We start from the raw sequence: 25586 nt of genomic DNA, 5'->3' as shown, positions 1-25586 counted from the left end.
TAAACTACCTGGTGATTGTCCTCACGTGAATAATTTATACATACCTATTTCATCAAAATCTTGTTTTGCTGTGTGATAGAATTATTAAAAGTAATTTTACTCATTTTAGTAAATCATAAGCTTCAAATGGGACCTTATTGGGGAAAGTGTTATTTAAAAACAAACTTCCTTAAAATTCAAAGAATTTTATCACAGGATCGTCGTGGCTAGATAGGTTTTTTATAAATATCATTGCTTTTGCTTACATACATTTTAATTTATTTACTCTATAAAATATTGATTTAGTGAAGAATTAAAACAAACTCATGTTAAATAATTATTTGTAAGTATAATAATTAATGTTGTACACAAAGAATATTAAGATCGGGATGCTGCGTGATTCGTTCGTTTTAAATGTTAAATAATTTGTTGCTCAAACTATTTAGGCAAGCAGCGCAGGCGGTTGTTATTATACCTACTTAGCCATATTTGGTAACGTGGGACTGGCTTACCCTGATTCACACTAAAATCGCCTTATCAATCTCTATTACCAAATGGGAACTTGTTAGCTGCTATTGTATGTAACAACATTGTAAACTTGAAACACGCCGAACTGAACCGCCGTTTTCTCTTGCACAGTGAAAGTATGCGTTAAGATATCGAAGATATAATAACGATTCATAAAAATTCATTCGTGAGTTTAACAGTTAGCTGTCGATGTTGCAAGCTGTCCGAACAAAAACTTTGTTAATTGATCGGTCGATTGTTGAACAGACTGCGCCCGTGACAGCGCGGTGTACTTCCCGGAGCGCGGCATGGCGGTGACGGAGACGTGCCAGGCCAACGGCAACTACATGCCCAACCAGAACGTGGGCGGCGTGTTCTACTGCGTGGACCGCGACGGGTACCCCACTACGGGCATGTTGGAAGAGTGGCCCAGCGACAGATGTCAAAGTTATGCGTAATATTGTATTTTTTATGTATCATAAAGTATGTTCAAAACATTTATTTTTTATTTTGCTTACTACATTACTAACGAATCTCCTCGGCGGCAAACTGACATTATACGATACACAGACCTTCCTCGTGCATCAATCAATCGACTAGCGAAATCCGTAACAGAAATTCCTACAATAATTTCTAAGATTATACTGCAAAGACAAACGCCGACATGCAGGCGTGACATTAGTGATTTAAATAAAGCTGTATAAGTCAATAATTTTAATAAATTAACATTCCAAATTATAGAAGGAACAAGATCTTGACACGACGTGCTAATTTTAAAGTGCACTTTGTAAAAAATAGATACTTAAAACTGCAGTTATGATTTTAATTGCAAAGAGACACTATTATCTCTAAAGCCGTTTCCTACTTGTCGGATCCTAAGATTATGAAAACGGCTCTAGAGAAAGTAGCCCTAATTCATTAAAAAAAAACTTAAATTAGAATAGACCTCCAAATAAACTTGCAACTTCATAATATTATGTTTTAACTGAACGAAGCTGAAGTGGAGGGTCTACTACCTGCAACTTTAATAAAAATGGGCTAATAAATCTCTCTGCAAATCCAAATCACTATATTCATACCTATTGGACAATAGTGCACTCGGTAGATGTCCAAAGCGAGTAGCAGCGCATGTGAGCCGCCGCGGCAGGCCCGCTGCCCGCTCGCCGCGCGCGCTCACCCATCTGGAACACACGGGTTGGGTTACCCACACGACACCGCGGCCGCACCCCGACCTAGCCACGGCCGCGGGGCAACCGTGGAAGGTCGTTACATTTGCATTCAATCAGCGCAATCGTGATCTCAATTTCTTACTAAAACATTGTACTACACCAGTAACTAAATCACGTTTCATGGTTGGTCCCCCTTCCCTAGCTATTTTTAAATGTACGAATTCCAAATTTAGAATTCAGTAAGTACCTACCTATGTACTAAGCACAGTTACGTAAACCATGTAGAGGGTCGTTAATAGAGGGTGCATCGAAGGGTTCAACTGCCTCGCCACTTGGGCACGTCACAACCCCTCTTATTAGCACGCGATCGCGACTGAGTGTATAACAAGCATAGCTGGGCATTAACTCGTTAATCCGGTTATCGTTAATTAACGAAGTTAACATTTCTATTAACGGATTAACTTTTAAGTTAACTTTAAAAAATGTTAACGGACTCGTTAACTTCCGTTAAATTATCCTAAGTCCGTTAATCGTTAATCCAGTACCTACTACCAAAATAACAAGGAAATCTAAAATTTTTACAAAATATAATTATTATTTGAGAATCACAGATACGTAGTTACATTAATCAGGTGTTGATTAACAATAGTACTTAAACTACTAATTAAATAAATCATTAATAACGAAAAAAAGTATTCTAAAATTGATATAAAAATATCACGGTAACAAATTATGATTATTAGTTTTAGAATCACAGATGCGCAATTACAATCAATAAATAAAGTCAATAAACACTTAAATGTTATTAAAAGTAACTCTTAAACTACTACTAACAAATAATAACAACAAAAAAAATCTAAAATTGTTACAGAATATAATAATTATTACTTTAGAATCACAGAGACGTAGTTACCTACATTAATCAGTTGTTGATTATAGCCCATGTTAACATAGGCTAGTGTCGGCTCATATACCCATTTACCTAACACCATGTTGAAATAATAATCATATTTTTTTACAATTATATTTTGTGTCAATTTTACAAATTATTCTTTTGTTGTTAATGATTTATTTAATTAGATAATAGTTTAAGCGCTAGTGTTAATCAACAACTGATTAATGTAGGTAACTACGTCTCTGTGGTTATAAAGTAATAATTAAATTTTTATATTCTGTAATATTTTTTTTTGTTGTTATTATTTGTTAGTAGTAGTTTAAGAGTTACTTTTAATAACATTAAAGTGTTTATTGACTGATTGCGCATCTGTGATTCTAAAACTAATAATCATAATTTGTTACCGTGATATTTTTATGTCAATTTTAGAATACTTTTTTTCGTTATTAATGATTTATTTAATTAGTAGTTTAAGTAGTATTGTTAATCAACACCTGATTAATGTAACTACGTACATTCTACTACGTGTAGGTACATAGTAACTACGCGCATCTGTGATTCTAAAACTAACAATCATAATTTGTTACCGTGATATTTTTATGTCAATTTTAGAATACTTTTTTTCGTTATTAATGATTTATTTAATTAGTAGTTTAAGTAGTATTGTTAATCAACACCTGATTAATGTAACTACGTATCTGTGATTCTTAAATAATAATTATATTTTGTAAAAATTTTAGATTTCCTTGTTATTGTTTGTTAGGAGTTTTAGAGTTACTTTTTATCACATTAGACTATTAGAGTGTTATTAATATTGACTGATTAATGCAATTGCGCATCTGTGATTCTAAAAGTAATCTATAGTTTTATGACCATAATATTTTGTGACAATTAAACTTACTTTTATGCTGAAGATTTTTTAAACAGCGACTGTTAAATAAAACTGATTATTATTTACATATTATTATTTTTTATTTTATTAACAGGTTTTATTTTCGGTATGCAATACCGAGGTGGAACCTTTTAGATCTGTGTCATCCGTCACGTTTAGTGAAATACCGGGGTGGTTGACACTTGATGTGTTCCATCCACCCCGTTGAACGCTAAGACTACGACTACCGGGGTCGTTGAAACACTTTTTCCCATCCACCCCGTTGACGGGGCAGATCCACCGGGGCCGTTGGGACTAACCCAACTTCCAGAACCCAAAAAACAGTTTTTGTAACCAGATCACTAACAACACTTGTTAGTATGTGTGGGACAACTCTTGCAACTGAATTTAAGACCAGTTTTCCTCAACCGATTGAGCTGAAATTTGGTATACTTATGTAAGTAGGTACGATGACAATGCAATGTTATGGTACCATTGAGCTGGTCTGATGATGGAGTCATTAGGTGGCCATAGGAACTTCTAAATGAAACGGCGGCATCGCATCGAATTTGGGTTCGTTGGATTTGTCTTTTCGAGCACTTTAGTACTAGATTATGTCCAGGGTCCTGATAATGGAGTCAGGAGGTGGCCATAGGAATTCCTAAACGAAACGGTTTAAACTTATCGAGTTTGGGTTTGCTGGATTTGTCTTTTCGAGCACTTTGGTGCTAAATTGTATAGAGATGAGCCGACTAGTCGGGAAAGCCGACTATTCGGCATCATTTGTAGCAGTGTTGGCAAAAAGTTAATCTGATTAATGATTAAAAATTAATGATTAAAATCATAATCAATTTTTTTTGATTATGATTAGTTAATCATTAATCAAAAATTTTGATTAAGATTAATTAATCATAATCATTAATCGTTAATTTGATTATTTGATTAACTATCTACTATTTTCATAAGAAAAGGGTTGGGAGTGTATGAAAAGGTACCCGCGACTTATAAAATATCTAGCAAAGGGGGGATCTGGAGTTGTACTGTCGTTTTCCCAAAAAACTGCGTCAATTTTCACTACTCAAAACACTTATCGCACTAGTTTTGTTTCTCACAATTCCTTCTATTCTTCCGGTATCCTCCCCCCCTCCCAAGGTAGGCGCAAGCGTGGGCAATTCAACGGAAAGGTGGGGTTGCTAAACTAGGACGTTTTGCGTGTTGGGGAGGTGCAGGAGAGTTCGTACCAGAAGTTTCGGGGAGAAGCCCACGCGTGGGCAATTCAATAGAAGGGTGGGGTTGTTAAACTAGGAGGTTTTGCGTGTTGGGGAGGTGCAGGAGAGTTCGTAACAGAAGTTTCGGGGGGAGGCCCACGCGTGGGCAATTCAATAGAAGGGTGGGGTTGCTAAGCTAGGAGGTTTTGCGTGTTGGGGAGGTGCAGGAGAGTTCGTACCAGAAGTTTCGGGGAGAAGCCCACGCGTGGGCAATTCAATAGAAGGGTGGGGTTGTTAAACTAGGAGGTTTTGCGTGTTGGGGAGGTGCAGGAGAGTTCGTAACAGAAGTTTCGGGGGGAGGCCCACGCGTGGGCAATTCAATAGAAGGGTGGGGTTGCTAAGCTAGGAGGTTTTGCGTGTTGGGGAGGTGCAGGAGAGTTCGTACCAGAAGTTTCGGGGGGAGGGCCACGCGTGGGCAATTCAATAGAAGGGTGGGGTTGCTAAGCTAGGAAGTTTTGCGTGTTGGGGAGGTGCAGGAGACTTCGTACCAGAAGTTTCGGGGAGAAGCCCACGCGTGGTCAATTCAATAGAATGGTGGGGTTGTTAAACTAGGAGGTTTTGCGTGTTGGGGAGGTGCAGGAGACTTCGTACCAGAAGTTTCGGGGGGAGGCCCACGCGTGGGCAATTCAATAGAAGGGTGGGGTTGCTAAGCTAGGAGGTTTTGCGTGTTGGGGAGGTGCAGGAGACTTCGTACCAGAAGTTTCAGGGGAGGCTAGGGGTGGGGGGCAGGTGGTGGGAGTGTGGGGTTGCAAGTAAGTGCTGGAACGGTAGGGGAAGTGGACTGATATCCTCCTACGGGAGGTCGGAAGACTGCACCGGAAGTTTCAGCGAGGGAAGGGGGCGGGGGGCAGTCTAGGTTACCTTATATTTATCTAGGTATGACCTGTCATAGAATTGTAGCCTAAAACCAAACATCTAATATTAGAATTCAATGTTTTAACATTGTTTTCGATAGAACATTTAAGAAGTTAATCAAGTTAATCAAATTAATGATTATTGATTAATGATTAACAAATTAATCATGATTATGATTACTTTTTTAATCATGATTATTTTAATCAGGATTAATTTAATCATGATTAAAATTAATCAAATTAATTAATTGATTAAAAAATTAATTGATTAGTGCCAACACTGATTTGTAGTCGGCCGACTAGTAACGATTATTCGGCAAAATATGCCGATTATAATCGGCGCATTACAAAATTAAATATGTGAATGAAATAAAACTCATAATCACCAAGATGATTATCAGGTACACCAAGGGCGTACCTATCTAAACCACTTTTGACTGCAAAAATCAGTCAAAAGTGGTTTCACCTGATTTAAAATTTTGGCAATCAGTCTAAATTCATACAAAGTTAAAAATACCAGGAAATCATCACAAATGTGTAAAGGTTATGCAATTAGTCCATATTAAAATTATGTAGGTAACTTTTTTTTTGGGGAAAAAAATGCATGGAATTGCATTTGCCCACTTATATGGCGGGCCCTGCCTATCCGACGGTGGTGGTAGTCCGTGCGATGCAGGCGAGGGTACCCCCACGCCCTCAGCCCGCTGACCATCACCGTGGAGGGTGGAGAGGAATCAGTGGGCCTAGGATGCGCACCGCGATAAGCGGTTATCACGCCATTGTATCAATTTTTCCTATACATTTTGACGTCGATAAGAATATCACGGCGCGCATCCTAGACCAGCAGGAGGCGATCATATTGTCACCTCCCCTGACCCCTCTGCCGTCGGGAAATTATTATGACATCTACCTTAGGTACTGTTAGGTGATTATAATGTTGCTTTTTATTTTTTCTCATATTAAAGAAATCTTATTTTCTCAAGAAGTTATAATATAATTATCTCTTAAGAAATCTAGATATTCTTATTTCCTTGAAAAATCCAGATTATTATTCTTCGGACAAACAGGTATTAGAATGATCGGAATTTTAAAACCGATTAGTCGGTTAGTCGGCAAAGACCATAATAGTCGGCCCATCAGTAAGTAATTGAACCAAGGCTCTGAGATTGAGATACTACTAAAAAATGTAAAATAAAATTATAATAATTGAAAAACTTTTTAAAAACAAGCTTTTATTCTGAAATGCAGTTGTACTAAAACGAAAAAAATAACTACTTATGAAAGGTTCAAATAATTTCGAAAACTTGTAGCGCAAACATAAAAGAGGAATAAATTCCATGCGCGATACAAGCTTTCGAAATTATTTGAACCTTGCATACAATTATTTTTTTCGTTTTATTATCATGTGTTAACGGATTAACGATTAACGTTAACTTGCGTTAAATCTTCCGAAATGTAACGTTTTAACGTTTAACGAAGTTAATTTTTTTATTAACGGTTTAACGATTAACGAAGTTAACTATTTGATTAACGGTGCCCAGCTATGATAACAAGTACTACCGCTTACACATGCATGTACGACTAAGACTACGAAGATATTCTTGATGAGTGAGCAGCACATAACTGTTTATTTTGTCTCATAAAAGATATTTTCATCTAATTCCATTTGAGCAGATAGGTAAAGGCCATAGGAATGCATTATAATTGTCGTACCTACGGGTACACAGTAGGTAGGTATCTCGAGAATTTCGAAGAAATGTCCTAATCTCATTAATATTAAATAATATTAATGTATAATGTGCGAGCTAATTTACAGTCAGCGACATCTATTGGTAAAAAAAATTAAAACAAGCTTTGATTAGTATCATAATTATGATTTAGTTCTATCAACTATCATCTTCAAATCAGTAGCCCAAATTTCCTGGAGGCCATTCTGGGGGCCGCCCCGGCCCCATCATAAAATATGCATATGCATATGATTTTAAGGCCAGTTTTTATATGGAATATACAACAAACCTGATACTTAATCATTTTTAACATCAAATTAAAATATAAAGGAAAAAGAGAGCATCCAAAATTATTATGGTCATAAATTAAGGAATATTACATAAAATGAGAAACTAAACTAGCAGGATATGAGGATAAGATAAGATAATAAGATAAATAGTGTGTGAAAGTTATGTATTAATAAATTAATTGAATAAAATGTAAAAAGGAACACTGAAAGTGAATAGGTTAAAAAGTTTTATACAGGGTCTCCCAAAAACAATGGATAACTATGGTCTCTCTAATATAAAATTTTGATCAGGTAAAAATATCATGGTTATCGAGATTTTTAAGGTTTTGTATTTTTAGAAAATTGACACATACGATTGCGATGCAAGATTATGAATTAAATTTTCCTTTTCTTCTTTTCATTTCTTTTAAATACTTTGGAACTAGTTTATTGAATTTGATGAGAAGAAACTAATCACAGGTGGCAATTTTGTAGAAATAAAAATGAAAATCTTTAAATTAGTGACATTTTTACTTTTACTAAGGTCAAAATTTTGATATTATAGAGATCTTGTGGAGGCCAATCGATAGTTGTAAGGTTATCCGTTGTTTTTGGGACTCCTGTTACTAAAAAAAATATTTTAAAAAAGGTTTCAGAATAGATTTATCAACTATCAATTACAGGAAAGATGACTGTGTCACAGGAATCGTCTTATGTGAAAAAGTCTTTTTTAAAAGGTTTTAAATGGCATAAATATTGTAACTATACAGAGAACTTAGTACCTGTACCAACGCTTCATACAAAGTGTTAAATAATATGTTTGGTTTCTTATAGACTGAAATAATAAACTTGGCTTTAATGACTTCAATTAACTGATTCTTTACATTCTATAGAAAATTATATGACACAACTTCACTTCTCATCTCTTCACTTTCTGGGTTTTTATTTCAAGCCTGTTTTACCCTAATAAAAAAACATTGTAGTGTAGAATAGTTGTGCTTTGTATGACCTAACCTGTTTGTATACATCAGTTTAAATTAATTTTATGGAATTAAAAAATAAACTACATAATGTACAGTCTTTAGCAAGAAAGACATTCTTTGTGAGTAGTTAAAGAATAAGTTTCAAAAGTCGAAACAAGTACAACACAATAAAAACTAGGACTTTTACTTAGACATTTTGTGCCTTTGAACTTTTGGTTAATTTGTGACAAACTTCCCAATTTCGTCTAGGAGTAAGGCCTGAAATAATCAAAAAAATTAAGAGGCTCTATAAAATCCAACTTTATAAATTGGACAACCAGCGTCCCAACCTCATGGAAAATTATCTTACTTTATTTATTAATTGTGCTAGTATAGATAATCAATACTAAATACCTACCTGTAGAAAAGTACTACTTATTTAGCCTAAATTATTTGTTCCAAGCAAACTTTGTTTGTGCCTTTACTTACATATTGACAACAAACAAGTTCACAATGGTATTGTTAAAGCTTTGACTATACTTAGCTATTTCAATATAATAAAGGTAGGGTAGTTTTGAACTATGTATATTTTTTAGAAAAGACAACAAAATTGGACTAAATAGTAATTTCAGGGTAGTTTCTTAATTTTTACTGTTCTTTCAGAGGTAATGAGGTAATATTTTACGACTTGAAAATCGTTTAAATTGAGGCGAGATATGTTGATGTAATGCATGTACAAGTATAGCAAGTACAAGTTATTAGAAAATTGATACTGACCTTATAATAGCGTCACGTTTTCTCCAGCTTGCAGCAATCCGGTTTGCCACATCAATGCCAATTTGTACCACATAGCAATGTATCACAATACCACTTTTCACTACATACAATAAATAATTAAACTATTCACAAACTGCAATCACACGCCCACGAAGAGTGTACACAAACAGCATTTGGAAGCTAATTTCATGAAGTGGTATCTTATTAGACGTCAATATCAATACCCGGGGATGAAGAACTTGGCATCAATTTTTATCTTACTATTCTAGTTGCAGATTTTGTACTATGGTGGTGGAATAGATACGGTATTAGCTTGTATGTATCTCGTTAGAATTACTAACGTGCTGTATGGAATCCACAAGACTTCATTCATGAATAAAATAAAATTACTTTTTTCTCGGTAGGTAGGTACCTACCACCTATGTCAGTCAGTCGACCCCCTTCCTTGCTCGCTCACTCTACGTTCCCCACAGATTCAATCAAACCAATGAACACCAATGAATGTGATGTGACCACTATGTTAAGGCGCGAGGCTGTTATAGGGACGCGAGTAAGCACACGATACAATACGATACGATACGATGAATCATCTGATATTCGCTGTTAGGCCTTCCATATTTGCACTAGTCGCGTAATTATTTCATTGAATTTAGTCGAGTTATCATAGAGGAAAGTAACGTAGCAATTTCGTAGATATAAATGTTTTTGTTAAATCCTAATAATATTATAAATGCGAAAATTTGGATGTCTGGATGGATTTTGTTACTCTTTCACGCAAAAACTACTGAACGGATTTTGATGAAACTTTAAGTATTAATTTATGACGATCTGTGACAAACTAAATTTCACGCGGGTGAAGCCGCGGGCCAAAGCTAGAGATGGGTAGTGGGTAAAAACCCATTTCACCCGATTGGGTTAAAACTGGGTGATTTGGGTAAAAACCCGGTTTTTACCCATTACCACCCATTCTGGTGGGTGAAAACAAAAATAGCGTTTTTTTAAAGTGAGAAGTGGTATTTGTTGCTAAGGGGGCGTTCTAGTGTTACGTAATGCAATCTGGGGGGAGAGGAGGTCTTGAAAAACGTTACCAATGCGTTACAGTGGCGGAAGGGCGGTTCGATTTCAAGTTTTTAAGCAGAAGTACTTTGTAGTTGGTGTTGTTATTTGTAACTTTATACCGTAATGTCATCAAAGAGAGAGTTTGGCATCTTTGGCATCCCCCCCCTCCATGTCCTTGCCATGATCGCAAATTATTGTGTTCCTACTAAATTTCTTCTAAATCGGTTCAACGATTCTTGAAATAACACCATTTTATAAAATAATTGGTCACATCATCATAACGTGATCAATTTTACGATTTGGCCACGATATAAATGCATATTAGTGTTAAATAATTGACTTATTACTTATTAATCAATAAACTTAAATGAGAAAAATTCAATAAAAATAAAGAAATGATACCAATTGAAATAATTATAAAATTATTTGTTTTCACCCGGTGTAAACACCCACGGGTGGAATGAAACGGGTTTTTATTGGGTTTTTACCCTCATGTGGGTTTTTACCCGGGTGGAAACCCATCTCTAGAAGCTAGTATAATAATAAGCCTTTGCCACACTTAAAGTGTGACACTTTATGCTGCGTTTACACTGCGCGGAAATTAGCCAAGTCAAAAAATCAGTGGAGTGGGGATGAATTATTATGAATGAATTTCATCCCCACTTCTCTGTTTTTTTGACTTGACTCGGCTAATTTCCGCATAGTGTAAAAGCAGCATTACGGGCGGAATAGCAATTTATAGCTTGTAATGGCGGAAGACCCGCGACGTCATTTCCGTCATTTAAATGAACTCTTAACGAGTAGAAAAAAATAGCAATAAAGTTCAAATTACTCTACATTTTAGAAATGTTTTATTTTAATCTAAGGGGAAAAAGAAAAGGGCTGTTTTTGGGGTCTTCCGGGAAATTTTTCGAATTTTTCTCGCCGTAAAAACCATCCCGACTACACTGCAAGGCTTTATTTGCGCGGGAAGCGAAAATAGGAGGGTTGTTTTGGTTAAAGATTATTTATTTTCCTATCTCTAGATAAGCGTTAAGTGTTTTGTCCGTCACAAAAACGAAAACAGAGATCATAGTTCATAACAGTGTCCCTTTATCCTTTAAACATTCATCAAAATCGGCTTAGTAAATAGGTACGTGAAAGTCTAACAAAGTTACTTTCCAACCCCTTATACTTAGTAGAAGGACCCCTCTCTTCTACGAGATAACGATAAGAAACGGAATCCTCTAAAAACATACCCTGATTTTTTAAGTCGGTTAAAATTACAGACTCAATTTACCTATCAAATAAAACACGTTAAATGTATTGTACATTGTTTATGTAATGGTATATTACAACGTAATCATCATATTATGGATTTAGTGTGTTCATAGAATAACACAACACTTCTTTCTCCTTCGCCAACGCGATTCCATGGAATTTTGCTTGTAAGCTTTCCGAATGCGTTTTTTGTGAGTTTTAAATCCTCGTTTATGAGTGGCCCTGGAGTCTCTGGACTGGACTCGCGCGCATTCGCACGGCGAGCCGGCGCGGGTGACAGTGTCCATGGCGCTGGGACATTTGCTCTTCTTCTTGATACACTTCTTGTAACATTTGTCTGGCTCCGGACACGGCGCTGGCCGCGGCCTGTGTCTATGTGCGCTGCAAGTCGGTGCGGATACGCATGGTTTTATACTCTTGCTAGAGTAAACAGCTGAAAAACATAGAAGTATTAGTAACTTAATAACAAATGAAGGGCTATGTATTACTTTTCTCTATGGGCTAAGGTGTAAAAACAGTGGCGGCGTAGCATAGGTTGGCACCAGGGGCAATAATAAAGTTAATGGTCCTTCGTCGACTGTTCCTCTGCCTCATCTCTTCTCCACACTTCAGTTTTCTCCCAACTGCCACAAACCAGTAGCCGACAGATAAGCACGAGACCTGTGCAGCTGTAGATATAACTGTAACTAGGTAATTTTAATGTGGTACTACTAGCATTTAAAATATCGTGATAGAAAAGTAGGTAAATTATAGGTAATGTGTGGTGTGAAATACCTGTTTATTATTAAGTACCTACATAATTATTAAGTATATTACCTATACAACGAGTAGTAACATTACGGTGGAGATTAGTTTTGTCTAAGTAGGTACCTTATAATAAAACAATGAGTTGTAGTTCTGTATTTATTTTCATAGTATGGTACAATTCATTATTTTCTTCGACCGCCCTCTGTGGCTGCTCCCTTGACGACACGAACGTTCATCTCTCGCTTCTTTATTACGCATGTACCGTTCGTAATATCTTGTCCCAGATATCGCATCGATTTCTTTCAGTCTCTCTCGTTTCCTTTTTTCATTGAGAGACCTTTCGGCAGCAGTACTTCTGGGATTGTAGCTATTTACTCCGTACCTTTTGCAGCCCGAGCAATTAGGTTTAGAACGAGTTTCCATAATAGAGACTGCGCTCGCACATGGCTTCAATCGCCTGGCTCTGCATCTTTTAAGGCATCTTTCTGGATTTGGGCACGACGGACCACTTGGCTGGCCCAAGCAAGCTGCCGTCGGGGAGCACGGAGGGTGTTTGGCAGGACTCATTTTGACTTTACTGAAAAAAAATGAAAATGTATAATATTATATCTTAAAAAAATCCAATTAGCTATTTTTTTACTGATGTTATAGCTTAAAGCAATAGATTAAAAAGTATAGGTAAAAGAAGCCAGCCTCATATAACAATACATATTATTATTAGTTTACTTACTTGGTTTGCTCTAGGTAAACTAAATCCAAAGTACCTAAATCCAAAAGTTCACGTTTCAAAAATTATAAAAATATGGATTTAAAAAACTTCATTGTAATTCCAGTTTATATTTTATTTATTTTTAATAATGATAAAGCATTGCAGATACGATGAAATAATAATTATGTTCAGTTAAAACACTTCTTTCGGTTCACAGTAAAGATTTTGTTACAGTATTTCACATTTCCTGGGTCTCTTCAGTCTGCCTCTATGTCCCTTTCCAGCGCAGCAATCAGTCTCCGATTTTCTTGATCCCTTTTTTCTAACGTAATTAGTGTAACTATGACTTCCCGTCAATCTGTCTTTCTTTCTCATTTTAGTTTCTTTTGATTTGCGCTTTAAGAACTTCTCAATAGCAGACACATTCCTGGGATTAGATCCGGATTTATATTTGCCACAACTGCCACATTTTGCTTTGGATCTTGTCGCCATTATAGACACGGCACTCTGGCAAGGTCTTATGCCTTTCGAAATGGTTTTTTTTAGACATTTTTCTGGATTCTGGCACGGCGGTGGTGTAGGGTGGCATCGAACAGGCGAGCATGATGCTGACGGTGTACACGGTGGATGAATTGAGGGAGCCATAAGTATATCGGTGATTAATCTGGAAAAAAATACATTTATTGCTTTAGCGACTGTTTCAAAAGGAAGCCAGCATCAATCTATTATTACTCAAACTGCCACTCATATGGTAAGACTTAAGTAATTTTGAACTTACCGAAAACAATGAAGCAAACGAAAAACCACTGTAAAAGTTTGTAATAGTTCGCGCGACCATAATATTAACAATATTTTGACTATTTAGTTGTGTGAGTAGTGTGTAGTAGTATTGTATGTTTATCATCTAATCGAGAGATAGGTACTCACAATACTTGTTCATGTTATATTGGCACTTCTGGTGGTGTACCCAGATCCTTGTCCAGCTTCAAAATTTACACTAAAGTTGAAGAGAAAAATATACTTATAAAGTTAATATTTTTGAACAGGAAAGCCAATTCGTTAAACAGCATCACTGTAGCACAACTTTGTACAAAAGTTCAACGCCTGGTACTATTGCGGCACTGCACAAATACGTGTAGTAACATGGAGGTACATTTCACATGAGTATTAGAACTATGATAAACAAATGCACTATTATGCCAGCATGAACGCGTTGCGATTGAACTTTTGTATGTACTGTAACAAGTATTGGACTTATATGAATGGCAGTTTATAGAGAGGCTGGCTTCTTCTGTGTTCTGTAAACCATGTAAGTACAGTAACTACTACAGGCTCCTTTGTACAAAGCTGTCAACAGCGGTGTCTACTAGAATTTGCCAAATCACTACGTGTTCACTTACCCATACTATTTTAAAGTAACGCGTTGATGGTGACGGCTGTTTCTAGTACAGTTTCATTTCGGTGATCTTAAATATTTTATTTTTCAGTGGTTTTTTATTTGTAGATAGTTACACGTCTAATTTACATGTTGATCTTCTATTTTTCAATTTTGACAGTTGTCGTAATTATTATTTTCTAGCAAAACCCTACTTCTGCGTGGACAGTGTAGAATCATAGACTAAATTTGAAATAGTATAGTAGTGTCTGAGCAGTCTAACTAATCACATTATAGTATTAGACTAAGAGCTAGGGAACGCCAGACCTAGGTAATTTTATAAAAGCTGAAAGTTTGTCAACGTATGCTCCCAATATAGGATAGAATGTTGGTGAATCATGAAGTTTGGGTCATCGTGGCTTTGGCAGCTATCCTAAAAAAACTGTCTCGCAAGGAGTTGGAACTGTCTGGCTGATGAGGAAACTACTTCTAATTATTGCCCTAATATTTTATATAAAAATCAGCTTTTATAAAATGCGTAGGTCTGGCGTTCACCAGCTCTTAGTCTATATATGTACAGTGAGCCACAGTTCCAACTATCTATTTCCGATTTTTCTCTCGCTCTCATCAAATGGCGATTCTTTCCGATAGAACGAGACGACATGACCGGAAATAGGTAGCTGGAACGAACTGTGGCATATAAATGAAAATGTTACAAGTTATAAATTGATATCGTTTTAATACCATTAATAAACTGAATTCCGTACAAAAGCGAGGCTCTTTTATAATTTCGACTCAAATCTTTAGAAACTGTCTTCTGGTAGAAGATATTTTCGAAAAAAAAAAACTGATTAACATAAATATTTACTTTATTCAAGCAAACAATAATGCACATCTTTAATAATAAAGCGTAACTTTAACAATGTAATAATAATTTTATATCTACATTACTTACACATCTGATGTTTTAATAAACATACCATTTTAGTAATAACTGGTTTAATAACAGTCAAATATTTAAGTCAACTAAAATAAAATTTCAGGGTGTTCACAGTTCACACGAAGCAGTGTTTTTATTTTAAAAGACGCGCCCCACCAATTTTTGGTCGAGGGAAGCGCGGGGTGCGGGGAGTTTGATCCGAGCAATCCGAGCGTCATTATTGTAGTGTGCGTGTGCACTCATTGATAATTTAACGTGTACCGATAACACTCAAATATTCGCGGTAGTATGGTGGGGCGCGTCTTCGTGGATGAAACGATCTATATAAGCATGACAAGCCTGGTCTTAGTTATATCTAGTATAATAATTTTGGGCGAAGCATAATCAAAATACATTATTAACACCCCTTTCTTTTTCCGTCGGGGGTAAAAACCCATCTTCAAATTACGACCCGATAATGTAGACATAAAATATAATAATTAATTTATAATACTCACATTTTATCGCATAATGTTAAATAAAGCTATTGTAATTTTGACTGTCCGAAATTACTCAATTATATCAGGTCATGATGTAATACGTTGGCAGAGTTGCACTTCTCTATTTTCATACAAAACTAAAATGGGTTATTTTTCGTCTACAATACAACATTATTATCACTTACTAGCAGCCCTCGACCGAAATCCAGGCTAGAGAATTTTACGGAGACTAAAATAAATTCTATCTATTAGCCATTGTTATAAAATAGCCCAAAAACGTACTGGCTGGGGAACAACGTTCGAAGATTATTATATTCTCCGTCAGCTAATATTTTGACGATGATAAGAAAACACAACAAGATAATAGATTATTATCAGGTTTCTCTAATTCCTATATACAATTTACGTACAAATTTACATTATATATTTGCAAACCATTACTTGCTAATAACATCTTCAGCAACTATAATAATATAGGTGTATTATTTAGATAATTTATATTTATCAATTTGTAGGAAAAAGCACCAAACAATCGTGCTGCACATTTATATTGCTGGAATGTAGTACGATTTTTATGCTAGTGTTACAGAGAAAGATACACAATAGTACACGTGTGTAGCTGAATATAATAATGCCGTCAGACCTTTAATGCATTATTTCGCATTTATCGACTTCAGCTTGATCTTTAGTAGACATGTGGTAGTGGGGGCAGTGCATTAGTTTTCTTTCTTTGACGTAGATTCTTGATAGCTGGGTGGCTGATCCTGAAATAGATAATAATGTGTTGATATTGTATTATGTAAGATATCCCATAAATCCCAAACGGGTGGCATAATATGACCGCGTAATTATTAATTTATCTATTGTATCTCGACTCACGGGGCTTGAAGGGCTAGTGGTGAATAGCAACTATTACGAAAGGTGCCTACACTTAAAATGTGTGTTGGTAACGTAATATCTGTAAAAATGTATGAAAAAAGCGTAATATGTACCTGGTAACCTCAGGCTACATGTCAGTTATTACATTTCAGATTCTTCAAATGACAATCTCAGCATAGGTATTTTATCGGAAGAAATTTGTAGAATAATAGATTTAATCAATATTGAACCTAGCCCATTGTTTAGCTCAATGTGTACTCAGCAATTAAGATAAGTAAGTGTAGGCTAAAGTATGGTTATCATTAATGTAATATGTATATGATTCTATTAGTTCTGTAAAGACTAAACTTCTTACGATACTGACTTTTTAAAAGTAATCTAAAAACAACATGAACCAGTTTCAACCAATGAACAGTGCCATTTAAGCTACAGTACAAAAATATTGTACTTACATTGTACGGCGGCGGCACATAAGCGGTCTGCGGTCGGTTAGGGTCGTAATACGCGCTTTGGGCCGCCTCGGCAGCTTTAGCATCTGAAAATGTTAATTAATCTACTGCACTAAACAACTCAACATGTACACAAAATTACCGTGAAATACTTAATTTAATTAAATATCAAAGAATTATCTGCTTTCAAAATACTGCCAACATAAATGAACTAATCTACGAAAGCCCAAATCATAGATAAATAAAGCGATTCATTTCCGACTACTCACTGAATAGTCAGGGGCCTCGGCTTGCACTCTTAAAACCATAAATCAATTTCCATATTAATCCAGACTTTAATTTAGAGACTTTAAATTCAATCACTGAACTGTTACGACTTTAAAAGTAATTTTGCTCTCACCGCTCGAAGACATGCCGGCCGTGGCTCCTGGCGGGGCAAAGCCACCAGGGCCACCCGGATATCCGGGTGCCGCGAAGCCACCGGGATACCCGGGCGGCGGAGCACTAGGATTGCCGGGATAGCCGGGCGGCGCGCCGGCGAACCCCCCACCTGATGGCGGCCCGCCGGTGCCGGAGAAGCCCGCGCCGGGCGGGTAGGCCGCGCCCGCCACGCCCGGGTACGGCGGCGGGTTGTTCGACACGAACACGGAGTTTGGTGGCGGCTGATCCGGGAAAGCCTATAAATTTATAACACGTCAACGTGAGAATATAGCGTACCTTCGGACTGTTGCTGATAGTAGGCATCGCGGACGCACCTGAGCCCCGATTACGCTAAAAATTTTCAACTGCAACGCAACTTAACGACGAACGAAAATCAGCTGTTTTAACAAATCCGTATCGCGGTGCCGTGCCGTTTTGACAGCTAGCTCAAACGAAGTTGTAACGTAAACGGAGCGCGACTGCGCCTTTGAGTAACATTTGCTGTGTTTTAGTTATTTAGTATTTTAGATTTAAAATAAAGTGTTCGGACTTTTAATGGAAGGTGCATAAATCCATTGTTTCGTTTTTGTTTGCGCGTGAACTTTACCGCGATACCGAATTACACATCGGCTAGAATGAAAATGGGGTGTGACTGGAGTGTGGACTAGACATGAAACACAAATGAATTGGAGACATTACAAATTAGCGCAATCGGGATCTGGTGCGTTATGTATCAAGCTATCAGTGTGGTTATTATAACATATTGTTATTATTGTATGCATATACATACTGTGTAAGGCGGCACCCAGCCGTAGTAGCCCTGCGGCGGCGGCGCGTACGCCGGCGGCGGGGCGGCGTACCACGGGCCGGTCGGCGGCGTGTACGGCGGCGGCGACGCGCCTGGCGCGTTGTGTCGAGAAGCTGCCAATTAATAATGAAAGATTCAATAGATTAATTAATCACTGTTCAATAAACTACATTGAAAACCATTAAGCTGAAAACTTGACTTATGCCCATTTTCACCATCAATCCCTAATTTTTAAGTGACCTCTATGGAGGAATTATGATGTCATATGTATCTTAAAAATTAGGAATTGATGGTGAAAATGGGCATTAGTCCCTTAACAAAGATTCTCCTGAAAAGCCTTTGTTTTTAGAAGCGTACTTGGTTGAGAGATCCCAGCTTAATTAGTCAATTTTGATTTCATCAATTTTAATAAAAGTATGAATAACAAGATTGTGGAGAAATAATGAATACATTATTTATGAATTTATCCACAGCTCAGAAATACATTATCCTTAATTTTGTAGTGTACGTACCATCAACATTTTACATATTTTCAGAATAAAATTGAAATGACAAAAGTCAAAACTTACCAAGATGAGCTGCTTTCAACATAGCTTGACCGAACTCTATAGCGCCTCCTGCCTTGAAGGTGAGTTTGAACTTCACTTCACCAATAAAGTTACCATTTGGTTGGGCGCGAACTTTTCCCTTTATGTAATTTGCTGCAAACATTGGTTGCTCTACTGTTACCTAAAATGACATAACTTTCATCAATATTTAATGTTGGAGATAGGATAAGTCATAATGCTAATAAAAGGTTAATCAATACATAAACTGACTTAATGTAAACCCAAAGTATCAAATGTCCTATATCAAAATGTCTTCAAACTAGGCAATTTTGGTAAAGCATTAGTAAGTAAACATTAGAGCCCTATCTCCTTTCTGTCAAAAAAGTACATACATATTACCAACCATTACAGCGACTGTAAGTTCAGGATCTATTTATTACTAAATGTATTAGGTATTACATGGTCAACTTACATCTTGTAGAGCAATAAATGGGAAACTGAAGGATCTGATTGGATCGGAGTTAACTTTCGAATTGTATATCATTCGATGAGTTGTGAGGTACATACGGCCATTCTTTGTACCCTTGAATTCAGGTGTATCATTCCCATAGAAATCAACAATCACATTGTCAGAATAGAGGATGATGCTGTAATGTAAATAACACAGTTATGAATATCAAAATCATAATCTAACTGATAAATGCGTTCTCTAGATTGTTGTGGAATGTTCGATTAGGTCTTAAAATTAAATACTAAGCAAAGGATGACTCACCACTCTCCGGCATGAATTAACACTCCATGATCGGCGTGAGCCGTATTAAGAGACATTCTTAAGATTTAGAACTCTTTTACGAAAAAGTTAAGATTGTTTTAGCTTTTAAAATTTGTTCAATCAACGCATTAGCCACATTAATGAAACAACACAATTTTTATTTCAATTCTGTTCATGAATGACAGACATCACAAATGACAAATGACACATAAAGTTTGACATTTATCTGTCATTCGAATTGATTTTTTTATTTAAGATTTACGGCTTTGGAGTTCTCCCTGGATGCCGCCGTGGTTTTTTAACACAAAGTGATCGTAGCCGTATCGTATCGTCGTTCTCTGATATGGGTGCTTGCGGTTTAAGTTTGTTGTTTGTTTGGCCAATCACAAAGCCCTGAAGTCTAGATTCAAAGTCCTTTTAAATCATTTTATAAGCTCCTTTCCACAAGGTTCCTTAAAATACGAACACATTAAAAAAAGGACATGATGAGATAAATAGAATCGCTAAAATCAAGTGGCAGTGGGCGGGGCACATAGCTCGAAGAGCTGATGGCCGCTGGGGCAGGAAAGTTCTTGAGTGGCGACCACGAGCTGGAAGACGTAGCGTGGGCAGGCCTCCCACTAAAAGTCCGATTTTTAATTCGACGGAATTCTGACAGCTGTCATTTTTTGACAATACAGATGTAATAAGCCTTTTTTGCTTTGAATTATTAATAAATAATATGAAATGAAATTTCATCAAGTACAACTTACAAGAATGAACTATTGTTTGTTGTGTCAATTCAATGCACACTAATTATTATGTACATTTTAGAGTTTAAATAGAAAAAAACGTGTTTTTAACACAGTAAAACAACATATTATCACTAACGAAAAGATGTATTGATCATCAATCATCATTATCGTCGTCATAATCAACTTGGATTATAAAATTGGCATCTTGTTAAATTGGTTATTTTATGAACCTAAGATTTTATTAACAAAAGGATTTTCATAAAAAAGGTTTGTAACCCATGGATTATTGGCCAGGGAGTCCAGTGATAGAAAAATAATTTCCCAATTTTTTTTGTAACTTCAAAAATATGATAATAAAAATTCAAATAACCATTTTGAAATGATCAGTACATTTTTAAGCCTTAGTTTATCAAGTAAATCCTTAAATTCAAGAAAGGATTATTTTTTAATTTGTGAAAATGCTCTCCATTCATAATGGGAATGTTTCAATGTTGACAACACTTCTGAAATGTCAAAATTTTTATAGGTGGACCGACGATCTGGTGAAGGTCGCGGGAAGTACCTGGATGCAAGCGGCGCAGGACCGGTCTTTGTGGAAATCCTTGGGGGAGGCCTTTGTCCAGCAGTGGACGTCTTTCGGCTGATACGACAAAGACGACGACGACGACGAGATAAATAGAAAGTAACAATACGATTATAATACGATAGTAGTGCGACTTGTAGTATTCACAACATTAAATTTATATATTCTTTGGACCTCTTTTTTTTTGCAATTGATTATATGAATGGAACCGATTCTTCATTTAATTTTTTTCTTTAACCCTAATTATTCAGAAAATTGCATAAAAAGCTTTTATGTAATTAAGTTCCTAAACCACAAATGTGGTTTTGTAATAAAGCACTAAATAAATCTTGCTTTAAGTATTGAACTATTGATTTAAATAAATAAACAGAACCATCAGAAAGTTGAATCTATTGTAGAATCTAGAAATCGCTAGAATCGGTCCCCCTCTAGTTTATTTGTCAGTGTCAGATTGAAACGTCACAGGATATTGTTGTGACATTTTTTAAATACCGCGAAGTGCGAGCCACGGATGCGAGCTTTGAGCTGAAATAAAGAATGAACAAATACCAGCGTAAATAATGGATATAGAAAATAACTCGCCTTCGCCAGAAATCAAAGCTATTAATACTGACACCGTTCATAAAATTTGCTCGGGACAGGTAAATATGATCGATGCACCCTTAGAATAATAAAGCCATTTTATTTTACGAAAAACTATCAAACAGTCATCCGTGGACGACCTAAGAATGAAAAGATGATGACAATTAATCAATCTCAACAAAGGTGACTTGGTGTTACAGGTAGTGCTAAGCTTAGCAGTAGCAGTCAAAGAATTGGTTGAGAACTCATTGGATGCTGGTGCTACAAATATTGAAATTCGTTTCAAGAACTATGGCATTGAATTAATAGAAGTATCTGATAATGGCTCCGGTGTGACTGAAGATAATTTTGCAGCATTAAGTATGTATCAAGTTTTATCCATTATTTTCAATAACCTAAATGCCCCTTTCAAGTTACCTCGACGCGCAAGATATGTTTAGTGCAGGGTTCCAAAAGCAACCTGGGTCATCATGCCACCATGAATAGGCTTCAGAGGCAATATAATAGGTGCAGTAAGGAGGGAGATATAGATATCTTTTCTGACTCGCTGGGGAAATTTAAGAAAAAAATACAACTCTCATTTGCACATGTGTCCGTTTAGCCAAGATCTGCCAGTTAAATTTGAGGTTTAAAATTGTTCTAAATAGAAATAAATTAAATTAAATTGAATATTGTGTCAAAATCAGCTGTACGTTTAAGTTTCACATTCTGTCAAAGTCCACTTTTGCATGCCGAGGCAGCCTGTAATTAAGATAGCACCTAGTCCTAAGACAAAATTATGTATGTAAACCCCTTTGCTTGAATTTGTGTCTGTCTTGTTGGTTGTCCTAATTAAATAAATAAATAACCTCCTTTCCAAAATATCTTATCATAATATCAAATTTTTTTACAGCTCTGAAATATCACACATCAAAATTGAGGGATTATTCTGATCTTCTTGGAGTGTCTAGTTTTGGATTTCGAGGGGAAGCTTTAAGTTCTCTGTGTGCCCTCTCTGATCTAATCATTACAACGAGGCACCTAAGTGCTCAATATGGTAACATTAATTTTTATTGTTACAACTTTAATAACTAGATATATTTACATGTCTTTATTATGTAATATTTTATTTCAGCAACAAAACTTGAATATGATCACAAAGGAAATATTGTTAAAAAAACACCTTGTTCCCGGCAAATTGGGACAACTGTTACCTTATCAAATCTATTCTCTTCCCTTCCTGTGAGGCAAAAAGAGTTTCATAAGAATGTTAAAAGGGAATTTAATAAAATGACTCAACTATTGTATGCTTATTGCCTGATATCTTTGGGGGTTAAGTATGATCAATTATTGTTTTACTTATTATTTATTGTATTTTATGAATAGTATGAATACAAAGGATACTGACTTGTTATACTTTCAGGATAACATGCACTAATCAAACAAGTGCGAACACCAAAACATTGGTGGTTGCAACTCAGGGCAGTATGTCATACAAGGATAACATAGCCTGTGTCTTTGGTTTAAAACAACTGCAAAGCATCTTGGAAATTATTCCAGAATATGTATCAAACATTAAAGATAATATATTTAAGGGATTGTCTCAAGAATTTGAGGTAGCAGATGAACAATCAATAGAAGATGTGGAAATAGATTTATCAGAAGATTCTAATGATGCAAATAATACAGAATCAATTTCACAGGGTGCAAGCTCCATTACTGGTTCACAAAAATCTAGTGGATATAAAAATATTGTAAAGCCTATACAATTTAATGGTTTCATATCATCCTGTGCACATGGAAGTGGCCGTTCTAGTACTGATAGACAATTTTACTTTGTCAACTCAAGACCTTGTGAACCTACTAAAATAATAAAGATGATTAATGAAATATATAAACAGTACAATCCTAACCAGTACCCTTTTGTGTTTTTAAATGTTAACATGGAGAGGACATCAGTAGATGTGAATGTAACACCAGACAAAAGAAAAGTATTTTTGACTAGAGAAAAAGTTATTTTAGAAGTACTCAAATATTCATTAACAAAATTGTTTGAAAGTATACCAAGAACTTTGAAAATTGAAAACTCTAACTTCTCAGGAAGTAAAAGTTCTAGTGATGTTAAACCAGACACTGACCAACCACGAATATTTAATTCATTTTTACAACAATTTAGTAGCAAGTTTAAAAGCTCCAATGAAGTTGAGAATAGTAAAGTAGAAAAAACAGATTTAAAAAGAAAATCAAGTACAATGCTTGATTTTATATCATCAAAATCAATGAAGAAATCAAATGATGAGTCATCTTCATTTCATTTAGAATCTACCGAAAATCAATTATATGATCAAGATCAAACAGACAAAAATAAAATCAATGACAATCTAATCAAAGATGAAGAGATAAGTAAATCATCAAATACATCACATGATGATATTGATGAAAACAAAACTGAGAATGAAGAATACCTAAATCCAGAATTAAATGAATCTGCTACAAATGACAAAAATCAGGATATTATGTATTTGGAATATACCAATAAATTACCAGACACACAAATCAGAAAAATTGATGACATTGTAGAAAAATCTCATACTGTGGTCTGCAAACCCAAAAGATCAAATTCTAACATGTCTTCTGAAAATCCACAAAAAAAAAGTAAGTTTCTTGGTGTTGTTACTGATAAAGCAGACTTAGGAAAACATAATAGGAAATCAGTCAATATTAAGACATCACTTGAACAAATTAAAGTACTGGCAGATATGTATCACAAAAATAAGGGCAGAAGTGCTCCAGACAGGGTGAAGTTCAAAAGCGTCATTAATCCAGTTTACAATAAGAAATGTGAAGAAGAATTGAGTAAAGAAATATCCAAAGATTCATTTAAAGAAATGATAGTTGTAGGCCAGTTCAATTTAGGCTTTATAATAACGCGATTAGATGACGATCTCTTTATAATTGATCAACATGCCACTGATGAAATTTACAACTTTGAGACATTGCAGAAAACTACTGAATTAACAAGCCAAAAGTTAGTTGTGTGAGTATTTTCGACTTTTAATCTTTACAAATATTTAAGTAATAAAGTGAATTTCAATATTTTTTCTATCAATTAGTCCACAGCAACTGGAATTAACTGGAGTTAATGAACAGATTTTGATGGATAACTTGGATATATTCAAGAAGAATGGCTTTACATTTGATATTGATGATAGAGCCCCTCCAACGAAAAGGGTTAAGCTCTTGACCATACCTATGTCAAAAAATTGGATTTTCGGAAAAGAAGACATTGAAGAATTACTGTTTATGCTGAGAGTGGGTTTCTTTTTTAATTATATTTTTTAAATGTATGTACTTGTAGTAATTTAACTCATTCATAATAATTTTATCCATGTGGTACTCCAAAAAAAAAATTGCTAATTACAAAATAATAAATACCACCTCTTTTAGTGATGCATGTTTTTTTTAGGAATCTTCTTCTGAATACTGTCGACCAAGCAGAGTAAGAGCTATGTTTGCCTCCAGAGCTTGTCGAAAATCAGTTATGATTGGGACAGCTCTAAGTAAGGCTGATATGAAAAAGCTTGTCATACATATGTCTGAAATTGAAAAACCTTGGGTAAGTACTAGTAAAAATTCCACAGTAATAAAACTTTAAAATATCTTTTTTGAGAGCTGAAATACACCAGACTTATGGTTAATGAAGTACCTAATACTTAATTATCCAGTAAAACCTCTACTGTAACCTACTAGGCAGTTACAATTCAATGATGTTATGCTTTTTCCAGAACTGCCCCCATGGAAGACCTACCATAAGGCATTTGGTAAATCTGGGAATGGTGCAAACTCAAGATAAGGAATAAATTATATTACTTATTTTTGAAATTATTTCAATCAATACAAAAATCATGTCTGTTATTTGATTTGTAAGCGCTTTGGTATAAATAAACAAGATTTTTTGAAGGTTATTTGTATTTTATTATTACTA

The 25586-nt window shown here is 35.6% G+C and overlaps 2 protein-coding genes across 2 annotated transcripts; one reads left to right on the top strand and one right to left on the bottom strand.

The window, feature by feature from the left end:
• Positions 1-15279: 15279 nt before the first annotated feature.
• Positions 15280-19920, bottom strand: LOC135077469 (WW domain-binding protein 2). The gene is made up of 7 exons (XM_063972016.1): positions 19724-19920; positions 19424-19598; positions 18973-19132; positions 18386-18516; positions 17576-17852; positions 17179-17261; positions 15280-16611 (listed from the first exon to the last, which is right to left on the bottom strand). The coding sequence occupies exons 1-7, from the start codon at positions 19777-19779 to the stop codon at positions 16564-16566; spliced, it is 930 nt and encodes a 309-aa protein (XP_063828086.1). The 5' UTR covers positions 19780-19920; the 3' UTR covers positions 15280-16563.
• Positions 19921-21561: 1641 nt separating this feature from the next.
• On the top strand, positions 21562-25566 carry LOC135077467 (mismatch repair endonuclease PMS2). Its single transcript, XM_063972014.1, has 8 exons — positions 21562-21681; positions 21823-21982; positions 22515-22658; positions 22737-22938; positions 23025-24638; positions 24715-24913; positions 25068-25217; positions 25387-25566. Exons 1-8 carry the CDS (start codon positions 21601-21603, stop codon positions 25459-25461), a joined length of 2625 nt encoding a protein of 874 aa, XP_063828084.1. The 5' UTR covers positions 21562-21600; the 3' UTR covers positions 25462-25566.
• Positions 25567-25586: the final 20 nt, after the last annotated feature.

Source organism: Ostrinia nubilalis, chromosome 13, assembly GCF_963855985.1.
Source record: "Ostrinia nubilalis chromosome 13, ilOstNubi1.1, whole genome shotgun sequence".
NCBI lineage: Eukaryota > Metazoa > Arthropoda > Insecta > Lepidoptera > Crambidae > Ostrinia > Ostrinia nubilalis.
The sequence above is the reverse complement of the archived record's forward strand: the minus strand, read 5'-3'. Positions and strand labels throughout refer to the sequence as shown.

What these genes read in the sequence shown, in the direction of transcription:
- LOC135077469 (XM_063972016.1), bottom strand. Translation starts at nt 19,779, where the DNA reads ATGTCTCTTAATACGGCTCACGCCGATCATGGAGTGTTAATTCATGCC. An exon ending in GTTGAAAGCAGCTCATCTTG is followed by an intron (nt 18,517 to 18,972) that starts GTAAGTTTTGAC and finishes ATTAATTGGCAG; the next exon opens with CTTCTCGACACAACGCGCCA. An exon ending in ATGTGCCGCCGCCGTACAAT is followed by an intron (nt 16,612 to 17,178) that starts GTAAGTACAATA and finishes TATCTATTTCAG; the next exon opens with GATCAGCCACCCAGCTATCA.
- LOC135077467 (XM_063972014.1), top strand. Translation starts at nt 21,601, where the DNA reads ATGGATATAGAAAATAACTCGCCTTCGCCAGAAATCAAAGCTATTAAT. An exon ending in AGATAATTTTGCAGCATTAA is followed by an intron (nt 21,983 to 22,514) that starts GTATGTATCAAG and finishes ATTTTTTTACAG; the next exon opens with CTCTGAAATATCACACATCA. An exon ending in ACAAGCCAAAAGTTAGTTGT is followed by an intron (nt 24,639 to 24,714) that starts GTGAGTATTTTC and finishes TCTATCAATTAG; the next exon opens with TCCACAGCAACTGGAATTAA.